We start from the raw sequence: 16,598 nt of genomic DNA on the forward strand, positions 1-16,598 counted from the left end.
TCCATAAATAGCTATAACAAATAATCTATTACAACATGTTAAAGAAAATTTTTTTTATGCGGTGGAGAGGGATCGCATACTATGTTTGTAAGAAATAATTCATAACTATTGTATACATATTTCGATTCACTCGAAACCGGACCTGTATAATCTAGAGAGGCATACCCATTTAAAGTGTTAATAATATTTCTGCAAGTATTGTATAATATACTTATTATAAGAAATAAATTATTTCATGGTTCAAATACTTTCGTGAGTCGCTGTAAATAGATTTCTCATTTCTTACATTACACGGTTCCCGTAAAAAACAGACTTATTTATCTGAAATGGCTTTACCCTCGACATGGCTGACTAATGAAATACAAGCTCGAGGAATAATCGCCGCGTACGCTCGAGGAATTTGTATTTGAGAAAAAGGATTCGCCGTTACGTACGTGATTACCTAATATTTACAGGGGTGCACAGAGGGACTCGGAGGACGGCGAAAACTGCAAGAGGGAAGAGAGGAGAGGAGAGGCTATGTAGTTGGCGAAGAAGAAGAGCTGTGGGAGGCAGAGGAGAACGAGGGGGGAGGGGTTCGGCAGAAAGAAACGGAGAAGGAAGAAGAAATTGAAACTGACACTTACCGAAGCAGGCGGTTGGACGCTCCCGGTCCCCGTACCGGTGGCCACATAACGATGGTTATATGTCGGATATGATTATACGGGCAATGAAATACCACGGGAGCCGGGGAGAAAAGCTTTTTGCCCGACTTCTGAGGATCCAGCGGAGCGTTGCGCGGCTGCCCGCGACTCCCCTCGATTCTCGATCAACGATCCCTCTCTCGCCGGTTCGCCGGTTCGCCGATCCAGCACGGCGATCATCCTCCGGTTCCACCTCCCTGCAACGATTCAACGAAGTAATTAGAGGGGTCGGGATGTATTGCGCTCGTTATCGTGAATCCTTTTAGGAGCTGCTCGATAATTAATTCCTAACGACGACAGGCGCTCGCGCCATCCACGACGATATCGATCAAAGGGAACCAACCATGCGTCCCCTCCCCCCCTCCTGCTTGATCCATTGTGTCGATATTCTGTAACGGGGAAAAAAAGTGCGAAAATCACACAAGAATGTCCTGTATACAGTGACGCGTTGTTCTCTTTTTCTCCTTGATTTCCATTTACCAGTTTATCACTTTGCCTTTTATTATGTTGTTGACCCTTACATTTGCTTCAGCGCTATTTTTAAACAGTGTTTCAATGCAGTGTTTCTTGATGGTTTCTCGTTCGTTCGCACATTATTCGTGGTATCGAGACAGAAAATCCTGTTTGGTGCAGTTCGACTGTTGCTACAAATATTTATACCAAATATAAAAGACGCGTTTGCTACCACCTTTACTTTCTGATGCTCGTATGACCTTGTACTCTGTGTATAGAAAGTTAAATGAACCTCTTCCCGTGCCATTTAGTTCGACGAAATCCGGGCCCAAACGGTAGGGGTCAATGCGCGGTAAACAGACCAGAGTGATGCTCGAAAACAATTGCAATACTAGCCGAAATGTAAATACGAAATATAAATTGTAAATCATTCCACGACTCTGACTCGTGATGTTTACATTTGGCAGATTTTCAGTCCACGAGTCGTATTCGTGATGTTAACGTTTGTGCCAAAATCTTCATCACGAGTCAGACTCTAATGATCTGCACGTCATTGCCTAAAATTGTAAAGCATAGTAATATCTAGAAAATTAACAGCCTTTCCTTTCAACATTTATTCTTTAAATTGCACGAACTGTGTAGTTTTTGTGTAATATAATACCATTTTGAAAAAGTGTTAATATTAATAAATTCTTTAAGTTGCACGAACTGTGTAATTTATGTGTAATATAATAAGGAAAAAGTATTAATATTAATAAATTCTTTAAATTGCGCGAACTGTGTAATTTTTGTGTAATATAATAAAGAAAAAGTATTAATACTGATAAATTCTTTAAATTGCGCGAACTGTGTAATTTTCGTGTAATATAATAAAAAAAAAGTGTTAATATTAATAAATCCTTTCAACATCCACGCCTAGAAAGATTATAATTGGTTACCATGTATCTGCATGGTTTTCTATCGTTAATGAACAGATTAACGAGGAAGAATGTATTTCACGGTGTACGATCATTTTCGAAAAGAGTCCTGATTTCTCGAGGAAAAAGTTGTTCAAAACTGCACTGGGGGACTCGCTAAGAAATAAAATCGTAATACACGCGATGAACAATGAACGAATGGCAAATTAGCGCGTCAACGATGCCGACGATAATATGATGATTTATACGATGCCATGCTCGAAACTATTAAGGTGAACTGAAGTGGCAATGCAAATTGAGGTACGGGCTTCGTTTAAAGAGCCAACGACGTCTTAATCGACTTTATCAGGCAACATAATCGGCTGACATTCGCGACGAAAGTTCACTCTGTATGGACTGGACGATTAAAATTCCAAGGATATGTAGCAATTTGTAATTTACTAGGGACTACTAATTAACTGGAAATGGTGCAATTACGGACAGCTTCATCGTGCGGTTAGACTTCGTTAACGCGAGCTTATACTTTTTCCTGAACAGGTTTGGCTCCGACGTTAATTATGTGTGAATCACTTCAACACATTATGCCGGGCTAGCCAAAACAATATTATTTACACTGAGATCACTTTTCGTTAAGAGTGACAGGCAAGCGTGTCATTCAGCTGGAATTCTTTATTAACTATTAAACGCAATTACGGAATAATTATTAAATATCTCACAATTCAATTCTTTTCTTTCGACAGATTAATTTCTAAATTCTGAACTGTAATGTTAATTACCGTTAATATTTCATTGCAATTTTTGTTCAGCTGTAAAATCGTGAAACCATAAATACTTTCTACGCTTACTTTTCCTCAGTATAATGGTTCGTCGTGCCGCGATCTAGATCTTAATATTGCGTGATCACACGAGTCTTTTGATTTAACACCGAAAGCACGAGTGGCTTGTTAATCCATATTTTCGTTACGGCTTTATTCTTGCCGGAGCGTTATACGCGCTACAAATTTAGTGTTACGAAATCGAAGGTTAAAAGTTGCCACGCGAAAGCCTCGTTAGAGAAAATAATGTTAGTGGGTAAACATTCTTGCATACGGGATCATGCTAATCAGCTTACTTTGTGCCAGTTTAAATTATCAACAGAACGAGAAGCGAACGAGTGAAGATACATACATTACGAGAAGCTCGCTACGATTACAAATAATCCCAAACAAAAACAACAAAATAGATCATTCTGCACGGAAAACTGAACCGGAAGTAATTAAAATAATTGCATCACGTTCTTCAACCCTTTCAGTGCCGCGTCACAGCGATTACAAAAATCATTGGTATGATAAACTACACCTCTTTTCTATCTTCCTGTTATTAAACAAAACAATTATTTCAACTTTGTGTGACTTTTGCGGGCATTGGTGGACCGCTCGTCGTGTTCAATCTCCTAATTGTACTATTCATTACATCTAACCCATTAAAAGAAGACAAAAATATCTATTGAAGAAATTTATAAAAAATATCGGAATTGCAAAAATCCTGTCAATATTTCCTGTTGCATTTGCGCATGATAAAGTCGCGAAGAATTCGCCGTCCACGCGAAACGATGGTTTTAAACAATGAGATAAGAGCAGCACATGCATTAAAGAATAAATACAAGTAGAAATCTAAAACAAATAAAGAGCAGAGAATAAATATAAAGTTAAAAGCGTACCGTCATTCGATCCTTGGGTACGAAGAATCGTTGAGTCACCGGCATCGCTCGTTCGTCGTCCGACGGGCAGCAAGGTTTATGCAAATAAATCGAACAATAAAAAAGGAAGGAAGGTTCACAGACTTGCCAATAGCGATCTTAATCAGGAGACGCGCGCGCGCACGCGTGTGTGACTGTGTGCATGTGTGCATACGTAAACGTTCTAAATCTAGCGCGCGCGCGCGCGCTTATGGTACGCGTGTACACGTTTCGCGGTCGCGTTCTTTACTGTGGGAAAGCCGGGTTGCGAATCGAGTCTTATCCACCGGGTTCTCAAGCGACAGCTTTGTTTTTCTCGCAATTGTGGACTCCACTATGCAGTCGTGTTACGCACGACTCAATCGGATTATCCTCGAACCATGCAAACCAACTCGGAGCAGTGATTCGAAAACCTTTTTCCAGTTCCCTGCAAGATTATGGTTACAAATTTTGTTCAGTCATTCCGAACCCCTATAGTCTTCAGAATATATCCGGTCAAGCGGTTCGCAGAAATTTTCGATATTAGCACTAGGTTTACGGGGCACTAAATATGCCTATTCCACATCAGTGCTGGGCAAAATAGTATTTGAAATAGAAAATAGTAAATAGTTTATTTTATTTTTAAAGCATACCTATAATCATGCAAATAAATTATTTTATTTGTGAGAAAAAGTTTTTGGAATATATTTAAAAATAGTATTTTATTTGGAAAATATTGAAAATAGTGTGACTTATTTTTTTAGTTTTCTGATATTTTGTTGCGTGTAATGTCGTCTGCCTATCAACATGTTAGTTGCAAATATTCGTAATTAACCTAAAAATAAAACTTTGTTGACTATTATAGTTTCTTATGTTAAAAATTATAATATATAATATTAACTATTTGCTCAATTTATTTTCATTGTAAGGAAATATTTGAAATACATATTTGAGATACAACAGTAAAATATTTTATTTTATGTATCTGGTTATCAAAATAAAAATATTTTATTTGTCGAAATTTTTCGTTCTATTTAAAATAATATTTTATATGAACCACATTAAATTGTACTGTTTAAAATAGTATTTTAAATATTTTTTCTCGAAATTATGTCCAGGGCTGTTCCGCATTACTTTATAAAAACAACGAAAATACATGTATCCAAATTTTTAGCCATTGCTTTTACAATATATACCCAAAGAGTTGTTCAATAATTCGGCCATATTTATAATTGTGCATTAAGAATACTAGAACCCGTTAAATGAGTTATTTTTAGCCTGTTGCACAAAGCTGTTTGGACGCTCAAGACTGAGGTCAACTTGTCTTTAATCTGTCGACTTCAGCCGTCTAAATGTTATCACTTTTTCTCTGTTTCAAATAACGTTTGTTTAATGTCTAAACAATAAATAAAATGCGCCAAAATTGCTTCTCATTTTACAAAAAAGTTCCGTTCAAAACGACAGAAAGCTTATAACTGTACGAACACCAACGATCCCACTTTCTGGAGAATTACCGAGTTAATTGAAACCTCGGTAATTAAGAAATTTGTGTAATCACCGTGCTCTTGTGCCGCGGACAATTCGCTGGATAATATACGGGACAACGAAAATGATCGGTGTCACACGAACATTGAACCGGTCGCGACTCCTCATAAATCTAACGAACGACAACAACAACTGCCGTCAATAAATCGCAATAATAAACCGTTTGAATGGCGTCGAAATTAGCATTTCGCCCAAAAGTCATCGTGTTCCCCGGAACAATTTACGCTGATTGCTTGCGCAAGAACGTCCGAAGGTTCGGAGCGTGAAAGGGCGCATCGCTGATCACTTTTTTAAATGGCAATTAACCACACGGGCGTAAATACAATGTTCTGGCTCGCGAGCTTAGCGAGCTTATAATTAATTGAACGGACAGCCCCGCGGGACTATTAAATTGTAATTGACTGCGGGGCAATGTGGGGCACGCCCGGAGCGACGATACCTTTATTTATATACATAGCCTATTACTGTATGATGATAATCATTGTTATCATACACTAACCTGTATTATTGTATTATATATAGACTGCAGATTTTATGTATTTATGACAAAAATGAATAGGTGTAATTCAAAACAGGAAAAAGATTAAAAGAGTGTAACAATGTACCATTTTTAACATATGAAAATTATTGATGAGCAAAATAAATTTTTACTTAGCTCCTGTAGATTACAATTGACGTATAAAAATTTTATTTTGCACAAAGATCCGCGGTCTAATTATAGTATTGTATAGTTATTGCATTTAGGCCTGAGCTCATTATTATTAATACTTTATTATTAGACTGTGGATGTTTATGCAAAATAAAAGCTTTCCAGGTCGATTGCAAGGAACAGAAGTTGAATCCAAATGTGTTCCATCTTTTGATAATTTTAGTAACTGGAAAGTAATGCAATAAACATTCTGCAACTCACTTATTCATTTTTATCGTAAATGCATAAAATCCACAGTCTAGTTAATTACACATCTACAGATATATTATTGCCTTAGGATTCTTATTTACCAAATAATCATGGCAGAGGTAACCTGTTTGCGAAAGGGTTTCCAGGTAATTAAAGTAAGGTGACACTTTTGTTAACACGTTCACTGTTTCATTGAATTCGAAAAATAAAAGTAATCAAATTTCACGTACAAAACCGTCTTCGGAACGTCATTATAAGAGGCAAATAACTTTCGCAAAGCAGTTCGAAGGTTCAATTAAAATTTCCAGCGGTGTCCAGCGTCTTTTTTGCTGTCTGATTTTTTACCACACGTAAACATTATGAACCCGTACACTGTACACGCGGATCAGGAAAATTTACGAACGACGCGATCATGTGAACGAGGTAGTCAGCGACACTGGCTGAAATGACTTCTGTGTCAAGAAATTTGTTCGCGGTCGGGGGAGGAGGGGCGGAGACGCGTAATTTTTCAGAGACCCGTTACAGAAAACCGTTTATCTCCGAGGGAAGATGGTGGCCGCAGCTTGACGAATATGATTCACGTTAATTACCCGCAGATGCCGGCCGCCAGGTAGGAATCAGGTCGTCAGGAACGCGTCCACGTTCCACGGCCGTGTGTGTCCATCATGGGAAATTTCGCGGCTGCAGATTTCCCGGTGCCGTTACAGAAAATAACAATGGGCACGGCGATCCGTTTCCATTAAGGGTCGAATAATAAGTGGCATTAATGCAAACGGCGGGATTACCGGAGCAACGGGTTTGGCGGATAATGATTAGAGCGGTTCCGCGAGCTTTTAACGAGTACCAGGGAGTACCATAGTAACCTACAACTTTGATCACACGCCGATACAATGAAGACGATCCTGGATCTCGCAGTCCTCTCGCAGGCCGGTACAGTTAGGCTTCTTGCATCTCATTAACGAAACGCGCCGTGCCGTTTACGCGCGCCTTGTAGTCCGCGAGCTACATAATTCAGCGAGTCGCGATTACGCTGATGGCGGTTTCGGGAAAATGGAAAATGTTGGGATGGGAACCGCGGAACTTGATCGAATTATCTGATGCGGTAACCGGCAGCTCTTGTGAGAAATTGCGAGATTAATTGCAGAGCGGATTGACGAAGCCATTGTGTGGCGGCGAATGTTGGGCTGCAACGTAAATATGGTTGTATTCATTATATCTTTTTGTTTATTAACCAAGCACAGAATCATAGTCAATCAATTGTGTAATTTCTGAGTACCAGTGATTTCTTGCTATTCATGCGCATTTTTAATGAATCGTAATTATATTCTTGGAATGAAGACGCGTGTGCTTGCAACCGAACCTATTCGTGTTACAACGTAATAGACTTTGCAAATGCTAGAACGGTCTCTGTTCATGTTTTTAAAAATATTCTTCATTTTAAGTTCTGTGGAATATCAACTTGTATAAATATTTATATCATATTTCCTTTCGTACAGTACATGTAGAGATTAACCATTGATTTTATCATAATATTTCTAATCACCCTTACGTTCAAATCTAAAAATTAGCAGTGACATAAAGAATTAATAGGAGAATATTAAAGCAGTTGTTCATTCGTAATATGTCAAATATTGTTATTAATACGTCGTACTGTGTACAAGTGCTATTAATTTTAAGGGAGAAGTATTTTCGTGGTTTCTCCACTTGGTCACGCGTGGTTCTTGTTTCTTTGAAATTAATGTCGGAATACGCTGGGGCCAAAAACATAATTGTAGTGATGTAAACAATGGTTGCGCAAGCGGCGTACAGGTGCATTTGCGCGATTCCGTTGGAATTTCTGATCCAGGGGCGTAACGGATCGAACTCTCTCAGGATCGCGCCTGTGCAAGTCGTGCCGCCTTGAAATCACCGAGCACGCGTCGAAGTCTCTGGGTGCGGCGTTATCGTTTTGCTACGACACTGCCGCGACCTCCGATTCTTCTGCGAGCCTTAATTGGTAGAACCAAATTACAAGCATCGTACTTATCTTCCTTCTAACTGTACGATTTTGATATTCTCTTCAAGTCGAAGCATCGACTTCGAATGAATTATTAATGAACGCTGGAGCAAGTAACGCGGTAAGAATTTTGTTCACTTTAAATGAGCACGATAATTCTTTCTCATATCAGGGAGCTCACTGGTGGAAAATTAATCTTGACTGTGCGTTATTACATGAACAGATTAGTACGTTAGACTGCGGGCTTTAGTATGCACTTCTGACAAGAATGGTTAGGAGAAACGCGAAACAGAAATAGATATCAGAAGAATTTAAGAATTCAAGTTCAATTTAAGGTGCCGGAGGAATTTAAGAATTCAGTTGTATTATTTATAATTTATTGAAATTATTAAAAGGAGAAGTAAATGTCTGTGCAGTTCTCGTTTCTTTGAATCTAGTCTATTAATCACTGTATTAGCAATTGTTTCATTTCACTTGATAACTTGATAAGCATTATTGTAAATGGTGATAATGATTATAACTGGTTCCAATAGTTTACATTGTAATTAGGTAATTAAATATGGGAATGCATTTTATCTACTGGAACAGAGATCTAAGAAATTATACGAATTTTATAATAATTAAGACACGTACTAAATGAGTTCATAAATTATCCAGCATAATCGTCTAACTTTAACTGTTGTTGCGATAAGAAATAATTAAAACACAACTCCGGGAGTCATAATTTCCGTTAACCAACAGGTGGACGAATACGTAATAAATGTGTAACTTTGAAAATTCTGAACTGCAATAGGTATACAATAGAAAAATCATATTGCAATCGCATTGCTCGATTTGCTTGAAGGACAATATTAAACATGGAAGGAATACTGTACACAATTTACAACATAAAATTGTTAACTACTCGGTTGAGTGATAAGTTTGTTCGCATTTCTTTACAGGAATGTTACGTGCTATACGTGCTATATTGTTCTATTCTCGTCTCCCGTTTGTCTGATAATTTAAATATATCTTGTTCGTGAAATTTTTGTGCTTCGTTCAGAAGATCGTATGTGTACGTATTTATTTCTTCCATGTCTCCAAAAAAAAAAAAAACATTTCATGTACATTCGTTACAGTCAAAAGGAGTATGGCTTCGTCACTGGGAAGAGTTCGATCTTCCAAGAAAGCTACCAAAAAATTATTCAATCAAACAAACAATTCCGACCACAAGAGGAGGCAGCTGCAACCCGTTGCAACTTCTAGATCTTGCAAAGATCTACAGATAAATTACTTTTACAGAAACTCGCCCGTTCGAAGAAAATTCCGTCGACAATAGAACATTGTCGGGGCAAGATCCTGAATCCCACCCACAACCGTGAACGGAGTGCGCGACCCAGGCGATCAGATACCGATCGGAAGAGATTTTTTCGGCGCTAATCAGCCGATTCTCATCGCGCGGACCGTTCGCAAAGGTATCGGAACAAATTGGTTCCCGGAGCGTGAGGCTGGGCCGTGTCGCAACAAGGTAGCCCCGAAGCGGGCTACGGTCGCGAGTAATCGAAGAGCCGTGATCGACCATGCCGGGGGAAAAAATTCGAGGAAATGTTGGAGGAAGCGTTGCGTTGCGTTGCGTCGCGCCGATCGGAAACCGGGGGGGGAAGAAAAGTTGAACTTGGGCTCGGGCAAGCGCGGCTCGACGATTCCCACGAGGAAGAGACGCGGCGAAAAAGTAAAGTGGCGTGAAGCAAAGCCGGCCGACAAAGCTCGGCCTGGCCGCAGAAGAAACCGAATCAGCGGCAAAGAGCGTCGGGTTAGGCTGAACGGAAAGGATGAAGATGAAGAACGGCGGTGCGTGAAGATCTCCTGCTGTCAGTCGGTGGTCAACCGTCTCGGTGGAAGGACGTGGTTGCCGCTTTCTGCTTCGCATCGCCTCGCCTCGCCTCGCTTCGTGTTCTCGCCGTGAGCCGGAGCCGTGTGCTGCTCGTCCTCTTCGAGCCAACCGAACGGAAACTCGTTGTCAGCTTCTCTGTCATCGCCGGCGAACAATCCTCCATCGTTCTCCGTTCGTCGACTGCCGAAAACGGTGCGAAAACCTCGTCCTGCGAAGCTTGCCACCCGCGCCAAATCTTCAACTGTTCGTCGTTGACTTCGAGATGACGAGACGTTGACAGTGTGTCCGGCCAAGAAGAGGACGTTCACACCCGGACCAGAAGATCGCCGAGTAACACGAACTGTCAGCGGAGAATAATCGACCCCGAGGACAGCGGCTATGATCGAGGACCAGCACGCGAGTCCGACTGGGAACCATTTAAAACTGGTCTGAAAGAAGCGGACTGGTTTTTACTTTTTATGGGTCACCGCGTTAAACGATACGAAACAAGGAATGCCTGTCGCGTATGAATATATTCGGAGCTGCGCTTAACGGGACCATTCCGGGCACTGAAAAATTTAGCGCTGCTTGCCCGTGACCTTGAGTACCGGCGACATGGAAACATAGTTCGAGGTGCGCCGCGACCCAGGATCCGCAATTCTGGTGGTGGAATTTCGATTCTCGATTCTTGTTCCTGCTGTTCGGGGATCGAGTGTAACATCGATTCGATCGAGGGATTTTTGTGACTTTTCGGTGGGATTTTTGTTTTTTTTTTTACTCTGTTCGGTGCCTTTGAACTGGTGTAGCCGTGTGAGCTCGGAACGTTTAAACAACGTAAGAATTTTCATTCGGGTCGGACTAGTTCGCAACTTTGGATACAGTCGATTGGTCGCGATTGTACAATTAAGAAAATAGAAGATCGCGAAGCTAGATGATGATCGAGACTCGGGCTGTCTGAGATTCGAAGGGTTTTGGAAGATTTTTCTGAGGGAAGAAGGAAGATTGTGAGAGGAAAAGAATCATCGACGAAAGATGGCTTCTATGTGTGGCAGCACGAAAAGTTACCCGGCGTTCAACACCGGCAGCTATTACAGGCCAGGTGCTTACCCGTATCAGGTAGGTGTGATAATTATGTATAGGTCTAATGGTCTGAGCTTTTGGCTCCAGTCGCAAACACATTCTTCCACAGTTATTATGTTAGAATACGAATATTTTAAGTCAAACTCAATCCTTTACACTGACGAACTTCCAGTTGATTGCTGGGTCTAAAATTCTGTAATTATACGTTGTTAAGTATTACCATTTCTCTGTCATGGTACCATAAGTACACCGAGGATTTTATGCATTTGTAACAAAAATAGGTGAGTGCAATTTTGAGCAGTGCAGCGGAGAGAAAAAAAAATGAACAATAAACGGCTCAATAAATTCCTATTTAGTTTCTTACAATTAATACAAACAATTTTCATTTGTATTTTAACATTCCTAAATTCTTGTAACATCTTTATAGTTTTTGCCACAAATGCATAAAATTCACAGTCTAATCACATCTACTGATACGCAATATTTTCCACGAATTAAATTCAGAAGAATCTAAATTAATCAGACTATTATTCTCTTCGTTAACAGACTCGTGGGATGATAATAAAAGCAGACTCTCAGAAAAGTTTATAATATCGTATCTTATTGTATTATGCTAGCCACGATTGCATCGATCTCAAATGTATACAATTTGCGGCATAATTGTTGCAATATTATCCTTTAACGTATTGTTTCCAGCTGAGATGATATTGGATAAGATAAATAATTGTAAGAGTAACTAAACACGTCGTAATTACAACCGTAATTATTTATTTTATCTGTTTTCCGCGAAGAAAAGTCAGCAGTGATTAACGACGCTGGAGAATGCTTAATACATTGATTAAAAAATATCTTTACCCCGCCCCTCATATGAACAAAGGCAAAAGGAAGTCATATATCTAAAATAATACATATTGAGATGTACCTCCAATTAATAATAGGGCGAACTTGAATTTTCAACCGGACGATCTGGCTGCTGATACATGTGCGATTTCTAACACCGCTAAAATTATTGATAACTCTGATTATTAACATAATAATTCTACTTGTTCTATTTTGAATTCTTTCTCAATTAATCTATAGAAATTCCGAAGACGTTAGATAGGTTTTGATTTAAATTTTTAACGATCTGGCTATTGATACCTGCAAATTTCCTAACACCGCTAAAATGATTAATGACTAATTGTGAACTTAATAATTCTACTGCATTCTATTTTGAATTTCTTCTCGATTGATCCATAAAAATGCCGGAGTTTGGCATTTGAAAAATTCAGCTGTTACATAATGATGAGGTCATAACTGACCAAACGGTCGGTTAAACGAATCGCGCGTCGAAAATCGAGGAAAGATTATTGCACTCGTTAGCTCCCCAGTCCGGATATTCGGATGCTTACACTTCGACTCCGTTATGATCTGTAACCGGAAATCATTTTGACGTGGTCGGCGGCGAACACATTAAGCTTACGAACAAGGAACACCGGTGAATATATGTATTGAGGGAAAACCCGTTTTATGGCCGGCACGCACGACACGGGTAAAATAACATGAATAATGGAGGGATCAATTGTCTAGTCCGCCGCTTTGGAACCTCTTCCGAAGAAAATTCTAACGTTGGAATACTAATTTGAATGGATACGGCGCATAATCGAACGTTCGGAGCTGCGCAGTTCATCAAATATTCATTCGAGATAGCATCACAAGTATTACCACTATTTATTAAACGAACTTCATGTTTTTCCAAGTGTGGTTATTGAACTGGTCTTGCAAAGTTACAGCAATTACATAATGACTAGACTGCGGATGTTTATGCAAAGTTTTCCGCATTGATTGCTGGAAACAGGAACTGAATAGAAATTTCTCTAATAGTTTCAATGAATTGACAGTAATTAGGGACGTGCGGGAATATTTCGACAACCCACTGACCATTTATATTCCTTTTAATAAATACATTCGTGGTTTCTGATTTTGTGTTCTAGGTGTTTTCGAAAAATTATGTTATTTTACTTTTCACTTATTTAATTTATTTCCATAAAATTGTTATTTACATATTTTGTAAGCGCACTGCAGAGTTGTTCGAGGAACGGTAGCCGGGCCCTCGAAATTTTCGGGAACCCGACCCGACTCGACCCGACTAGTCCCGACCATAGGGTTCCCGATACTTTCGGGTTCTCGTCCATCCCTAACAATAATGCATCGATATTCTTTAATTTCAATCTTTCTACTGTTCCAAATTTCACCTATTTGTTTTTGTCATAAATATTTAAAATTCGTGATCTAATAATGATTACGGGATACTCATAATTTACAAGAGTCTTTATAAATGTACGAAACACAAGATTCATTCAAATTCCATTGTATTTTCATTCATGAGATCCCTATTGAAAGTGTTACAATTTTACTGTATAATCGATTTACTAGAAGTTTCATTCTACTTGTCAACCTTTTGATATAATCAATCACTCTTTTGAAAGGTAACCATTAGTTGAATATTCTCTAATTAAATTACCCGAAGCACTTATAATTGAAAATCATTTTTGTATTAAGACTTTTAAAATAGTTGAAGACCCAGGAAGTCGTAAATAGCACTTATCATGCAAGTTTACATGATTTATTGGATGTTGGAATCCGCGTGGCCGAAGTATATGTTTCAGCGTAATGGCAGCCATTACTACGAGCTCTGAACATCTTTACGTTGCTAACGAATATGTATTGGCATAAAGGTGTTGTATTACTTTGCAATTTATGCAATCGTGATGCGTCACGATATCATTTCGTATTTCTATTGGCAGAGGAAATTGCGCGAACATAGCAAACAAGTCGTAAACGTCAAACCGTGGCTGAAGTTAACTAAAAACGGAAGCTGTTGGATTCTTGCCGTTCTCTATGATTTATGTCTTATTAATTCACGATGAGTATGTAGATCGTCATGGTTTAAATAACAGTAATCCGCGCGCGACTCCGTCGAATATTACATTTAAGTAATAATATCCTCGGTTTAATGTTATTAAACGCTAATGGTTAAATTTCCGCTGTGGGGAAAACCTTACCATTTTTTGAATGATGTAGTTAATTACTGGATTTTGTTACAAAAGTAAATTTTTTAACAAGTACCCAAATTATTTCATTATTTGAAATATGGTGGTACAAATACTGTGTGGGTTGATTTCTACACTTATAAGTTGAAGCATTATTTTATTATTCTAAATATTGTCTTTAGTGGTATAAATACAAATGTTTATTTGTGTGTTTATTTTACTGTGTTTAGAAAGGCCTACATTTTTACATGATTATCTTCCAACATGGTTGCGCAAAGTGCGTGTTTGAAAAATAGCGGTAAGTTTTCCGCAAGGGTGAAACAATTATGCGAATGTAAATACTGTTCCGATGAGAGATAAAGACGGTGGTTCGACAAGATCGACATGCCCGTCGACAATGAGAGTGACGAGCTTAACGGGACCGCGCTCGTTTCCCACTCGCCTTTTTCCGCGAAGCTCGTTAAAAGTTTTCTCGATTCGTACTCCACTTTGAGTTTCCCGTTATTAGCGAGCCAGACTGCACAATAGAGATTCCGTGGACGGCGAACAACGAAAGTGAGAAAACAGGAGGAAAACTTCCCGCGAGATAAGCGGCGATTTACATTGATAACAGATCTCGCGGGCGAGGATGCTTTCAGTGTCAGAGGTCTGGTAAAAAGTCGACGAACAATATGGTGTTAACGGCAATTGTAATACCAAATGAGCTGAGAAAAAAGCCGGAGAAGTCTGAACGTACTAAAATAGAACGAGGGTCTCTCGTGATTATGCGCGTTTCAAGATTATAAAAACAACTTCTCGTTTTTGGCAATGGAAGAAATTGTTCTTTAGATGGTAGAAGCCGCTGACTTGACGATTAGACACTGATAATTATTTCTACTTAACACTTCATACTCCGAGCACTTTTTAATGTCAACAATTATTAAAATAACTTTTCATTTTTTGGCAATGGAAGAAATTATTCTTTAGATGGTGGAAGCCGCTGACTTGACGATTAGACACTGATAATTATTTTTATTTATCACTTAATGCTCCGTGCACTTTTTAATGCCACCAATTATTAAAATAAAAACCACGGATTTTACTCTGAGGATACTGAACACATTTGTGAATCCATTTACCGATCACTCTTTATTCCAAGATGAATAAAAAAAATACTGCAATGATTACTATTAGGCATTATATTATAAATGTCTCCAGTCACTCCGTTGGGGAACAAAGAGTTAAATATTTGAATGAAACTTGCACTTTTAGAGACAGAGAAAGAGAAAAACTTTCACACGTTTATGCTGACTGAAACTGTAACCATTTCTTACATCTTGTTTTATTTAATAGCCGAGTGGAAAAATTAACATATTCGCATACGGCGAATATTCAATTATTAAGAGACTTGCTGCGAAAAATATGCCGCGATGAAAATTTGTGTATTAAGCTCAACGATTTTATAAAAATTTTTTAAAACGAGATTATGGGAACTTACGTTCCCATGCGTGTTCATAAGTGTAGAAAGCGATAGAGATTATTTTCAAGAATAAACTGTACTTTAATTGTCCGTAAATATTTCACAAATTCGCAGGGGAAGGGCTAGGAATTAATTCCTACGCCTAATGACTCTCAGCTCTAGAACAAGTATAAATAAACGGAAGTTGCACAGCAATTTCCCGTCTTATTTTTGCTTGAAAAAAAAAAAAGATGCACAAACGGTCGGGCAAATTATACAATCGAGCACTGTCCCGCGGTCCGGCGACCATGAATTCCGCCATCTCGGTGGTCCAAGGTAGTACAAGGGCCACATCATTTCTTTCGATATACGTAATTAAATGCGTCGCCGTCTCCGCGGCATAAAACAATATGAAACGGTGGGACCACACGGGTACCGAGTGTCTGCCTCGCGGAAACCTTGGCCTTGTCTTGCATGAAAGCGTTACATAAGTTCGCCTCGCTCGGCATCGCGTGAAGATGACGATCCGCCATTCTTCGGCTTTCTTCTGCCTCCTCTATCTCTTTCTCTCTCTCTCCCCTCCTCCCCTTCCCCCTCGGGCCCTCCCTCTCTCGCTCTTTCTCCGTTTCTTTCCTTTTTCCCGTCTCCCTTTCTCTACCTTCGACTGTGCCGGCTTCTTCCCTTGCTACTTCGATCCCTTATCCGCTAACCCACGTCTTCCCCGTCGTGATTCTATGGGACCTTAAAACAGGAATACGCTCGGACTTAGGACGACGTAAAAGGTCGAGAGACGGCTATTCTAACCGGAGAGGAGGAAGATATGCGGGACGCTCGGCGTTGGAAATGTTATTCCATATTATATCCGGCGCGCCGGGACTCGTAAAATATATTTCATAATTGATAGAAAAGCGGACGAGCTGATGCAACGGCCTGCAGGAAGCTGCTCTTCTGCTTCTAGATTTATAGCTACTCGAAAAATCCTGTGCAATTCATTCCGATGCTCGAATG

At 39.4% G+C, this 16,598-nt stretch overlaps 1 protein-coding gene and 1 long non-coding RNA gene across 2 annotated transcripts in view; one reads left to right on the top strand and one right to left on the bottom strand.

Annotated features, from left to right (window-relative positions):
* Positions 1-633: 633 nt before the first annotated feature.
* Positions 634-16,598, bottom strand: part of LOC143365405 (uncharacterized) — a 55,966-nt gene continuing 40,001 nt past the window's right edge. Inside the window, exon 3 of the long non-coding RNA XR_013084540.1 lies at positions 634-880. This is a non-coding gene — a long non-coding RNA (uncharacterized LOC143365405). The remainder of the gene's footprint in view (positions 881-16,598) is intronic.
* Positions 9,929-16,598, top strand: part of LOC143365400 (uncharacterized) — a 49,409-nt gene continuing 42,739 nt past the window's right edge. Inside the window, exon 1 of the mRNA XM_076805530.1 lies at positions 9,929-11,156. Coding sequence (XP_076661645.1) covers positions 11,073-11,156 — 84 coding nt within the window. The 5' untranslated portion in view covers positions 9,929-11,072. The remainder of the gene's footprint in view (positions 11,157-16,598) is intronic.

Source organism: Halictus rubicundus, chromosome 2 (assembly GCF_050948215.1).
Source record: "Halictus rubicundus isolate RS-2024b chromosome 2, iyHalRubi1_principal, whole genome shotgun sequence".
NCBI classification, from domain to species: domain Eukaryota; kingdom Metazoa; phylum Arthropoda; class Insecta; order Hymenoptera; family Halictidae; genus Halictus; species Halictus rubicundus.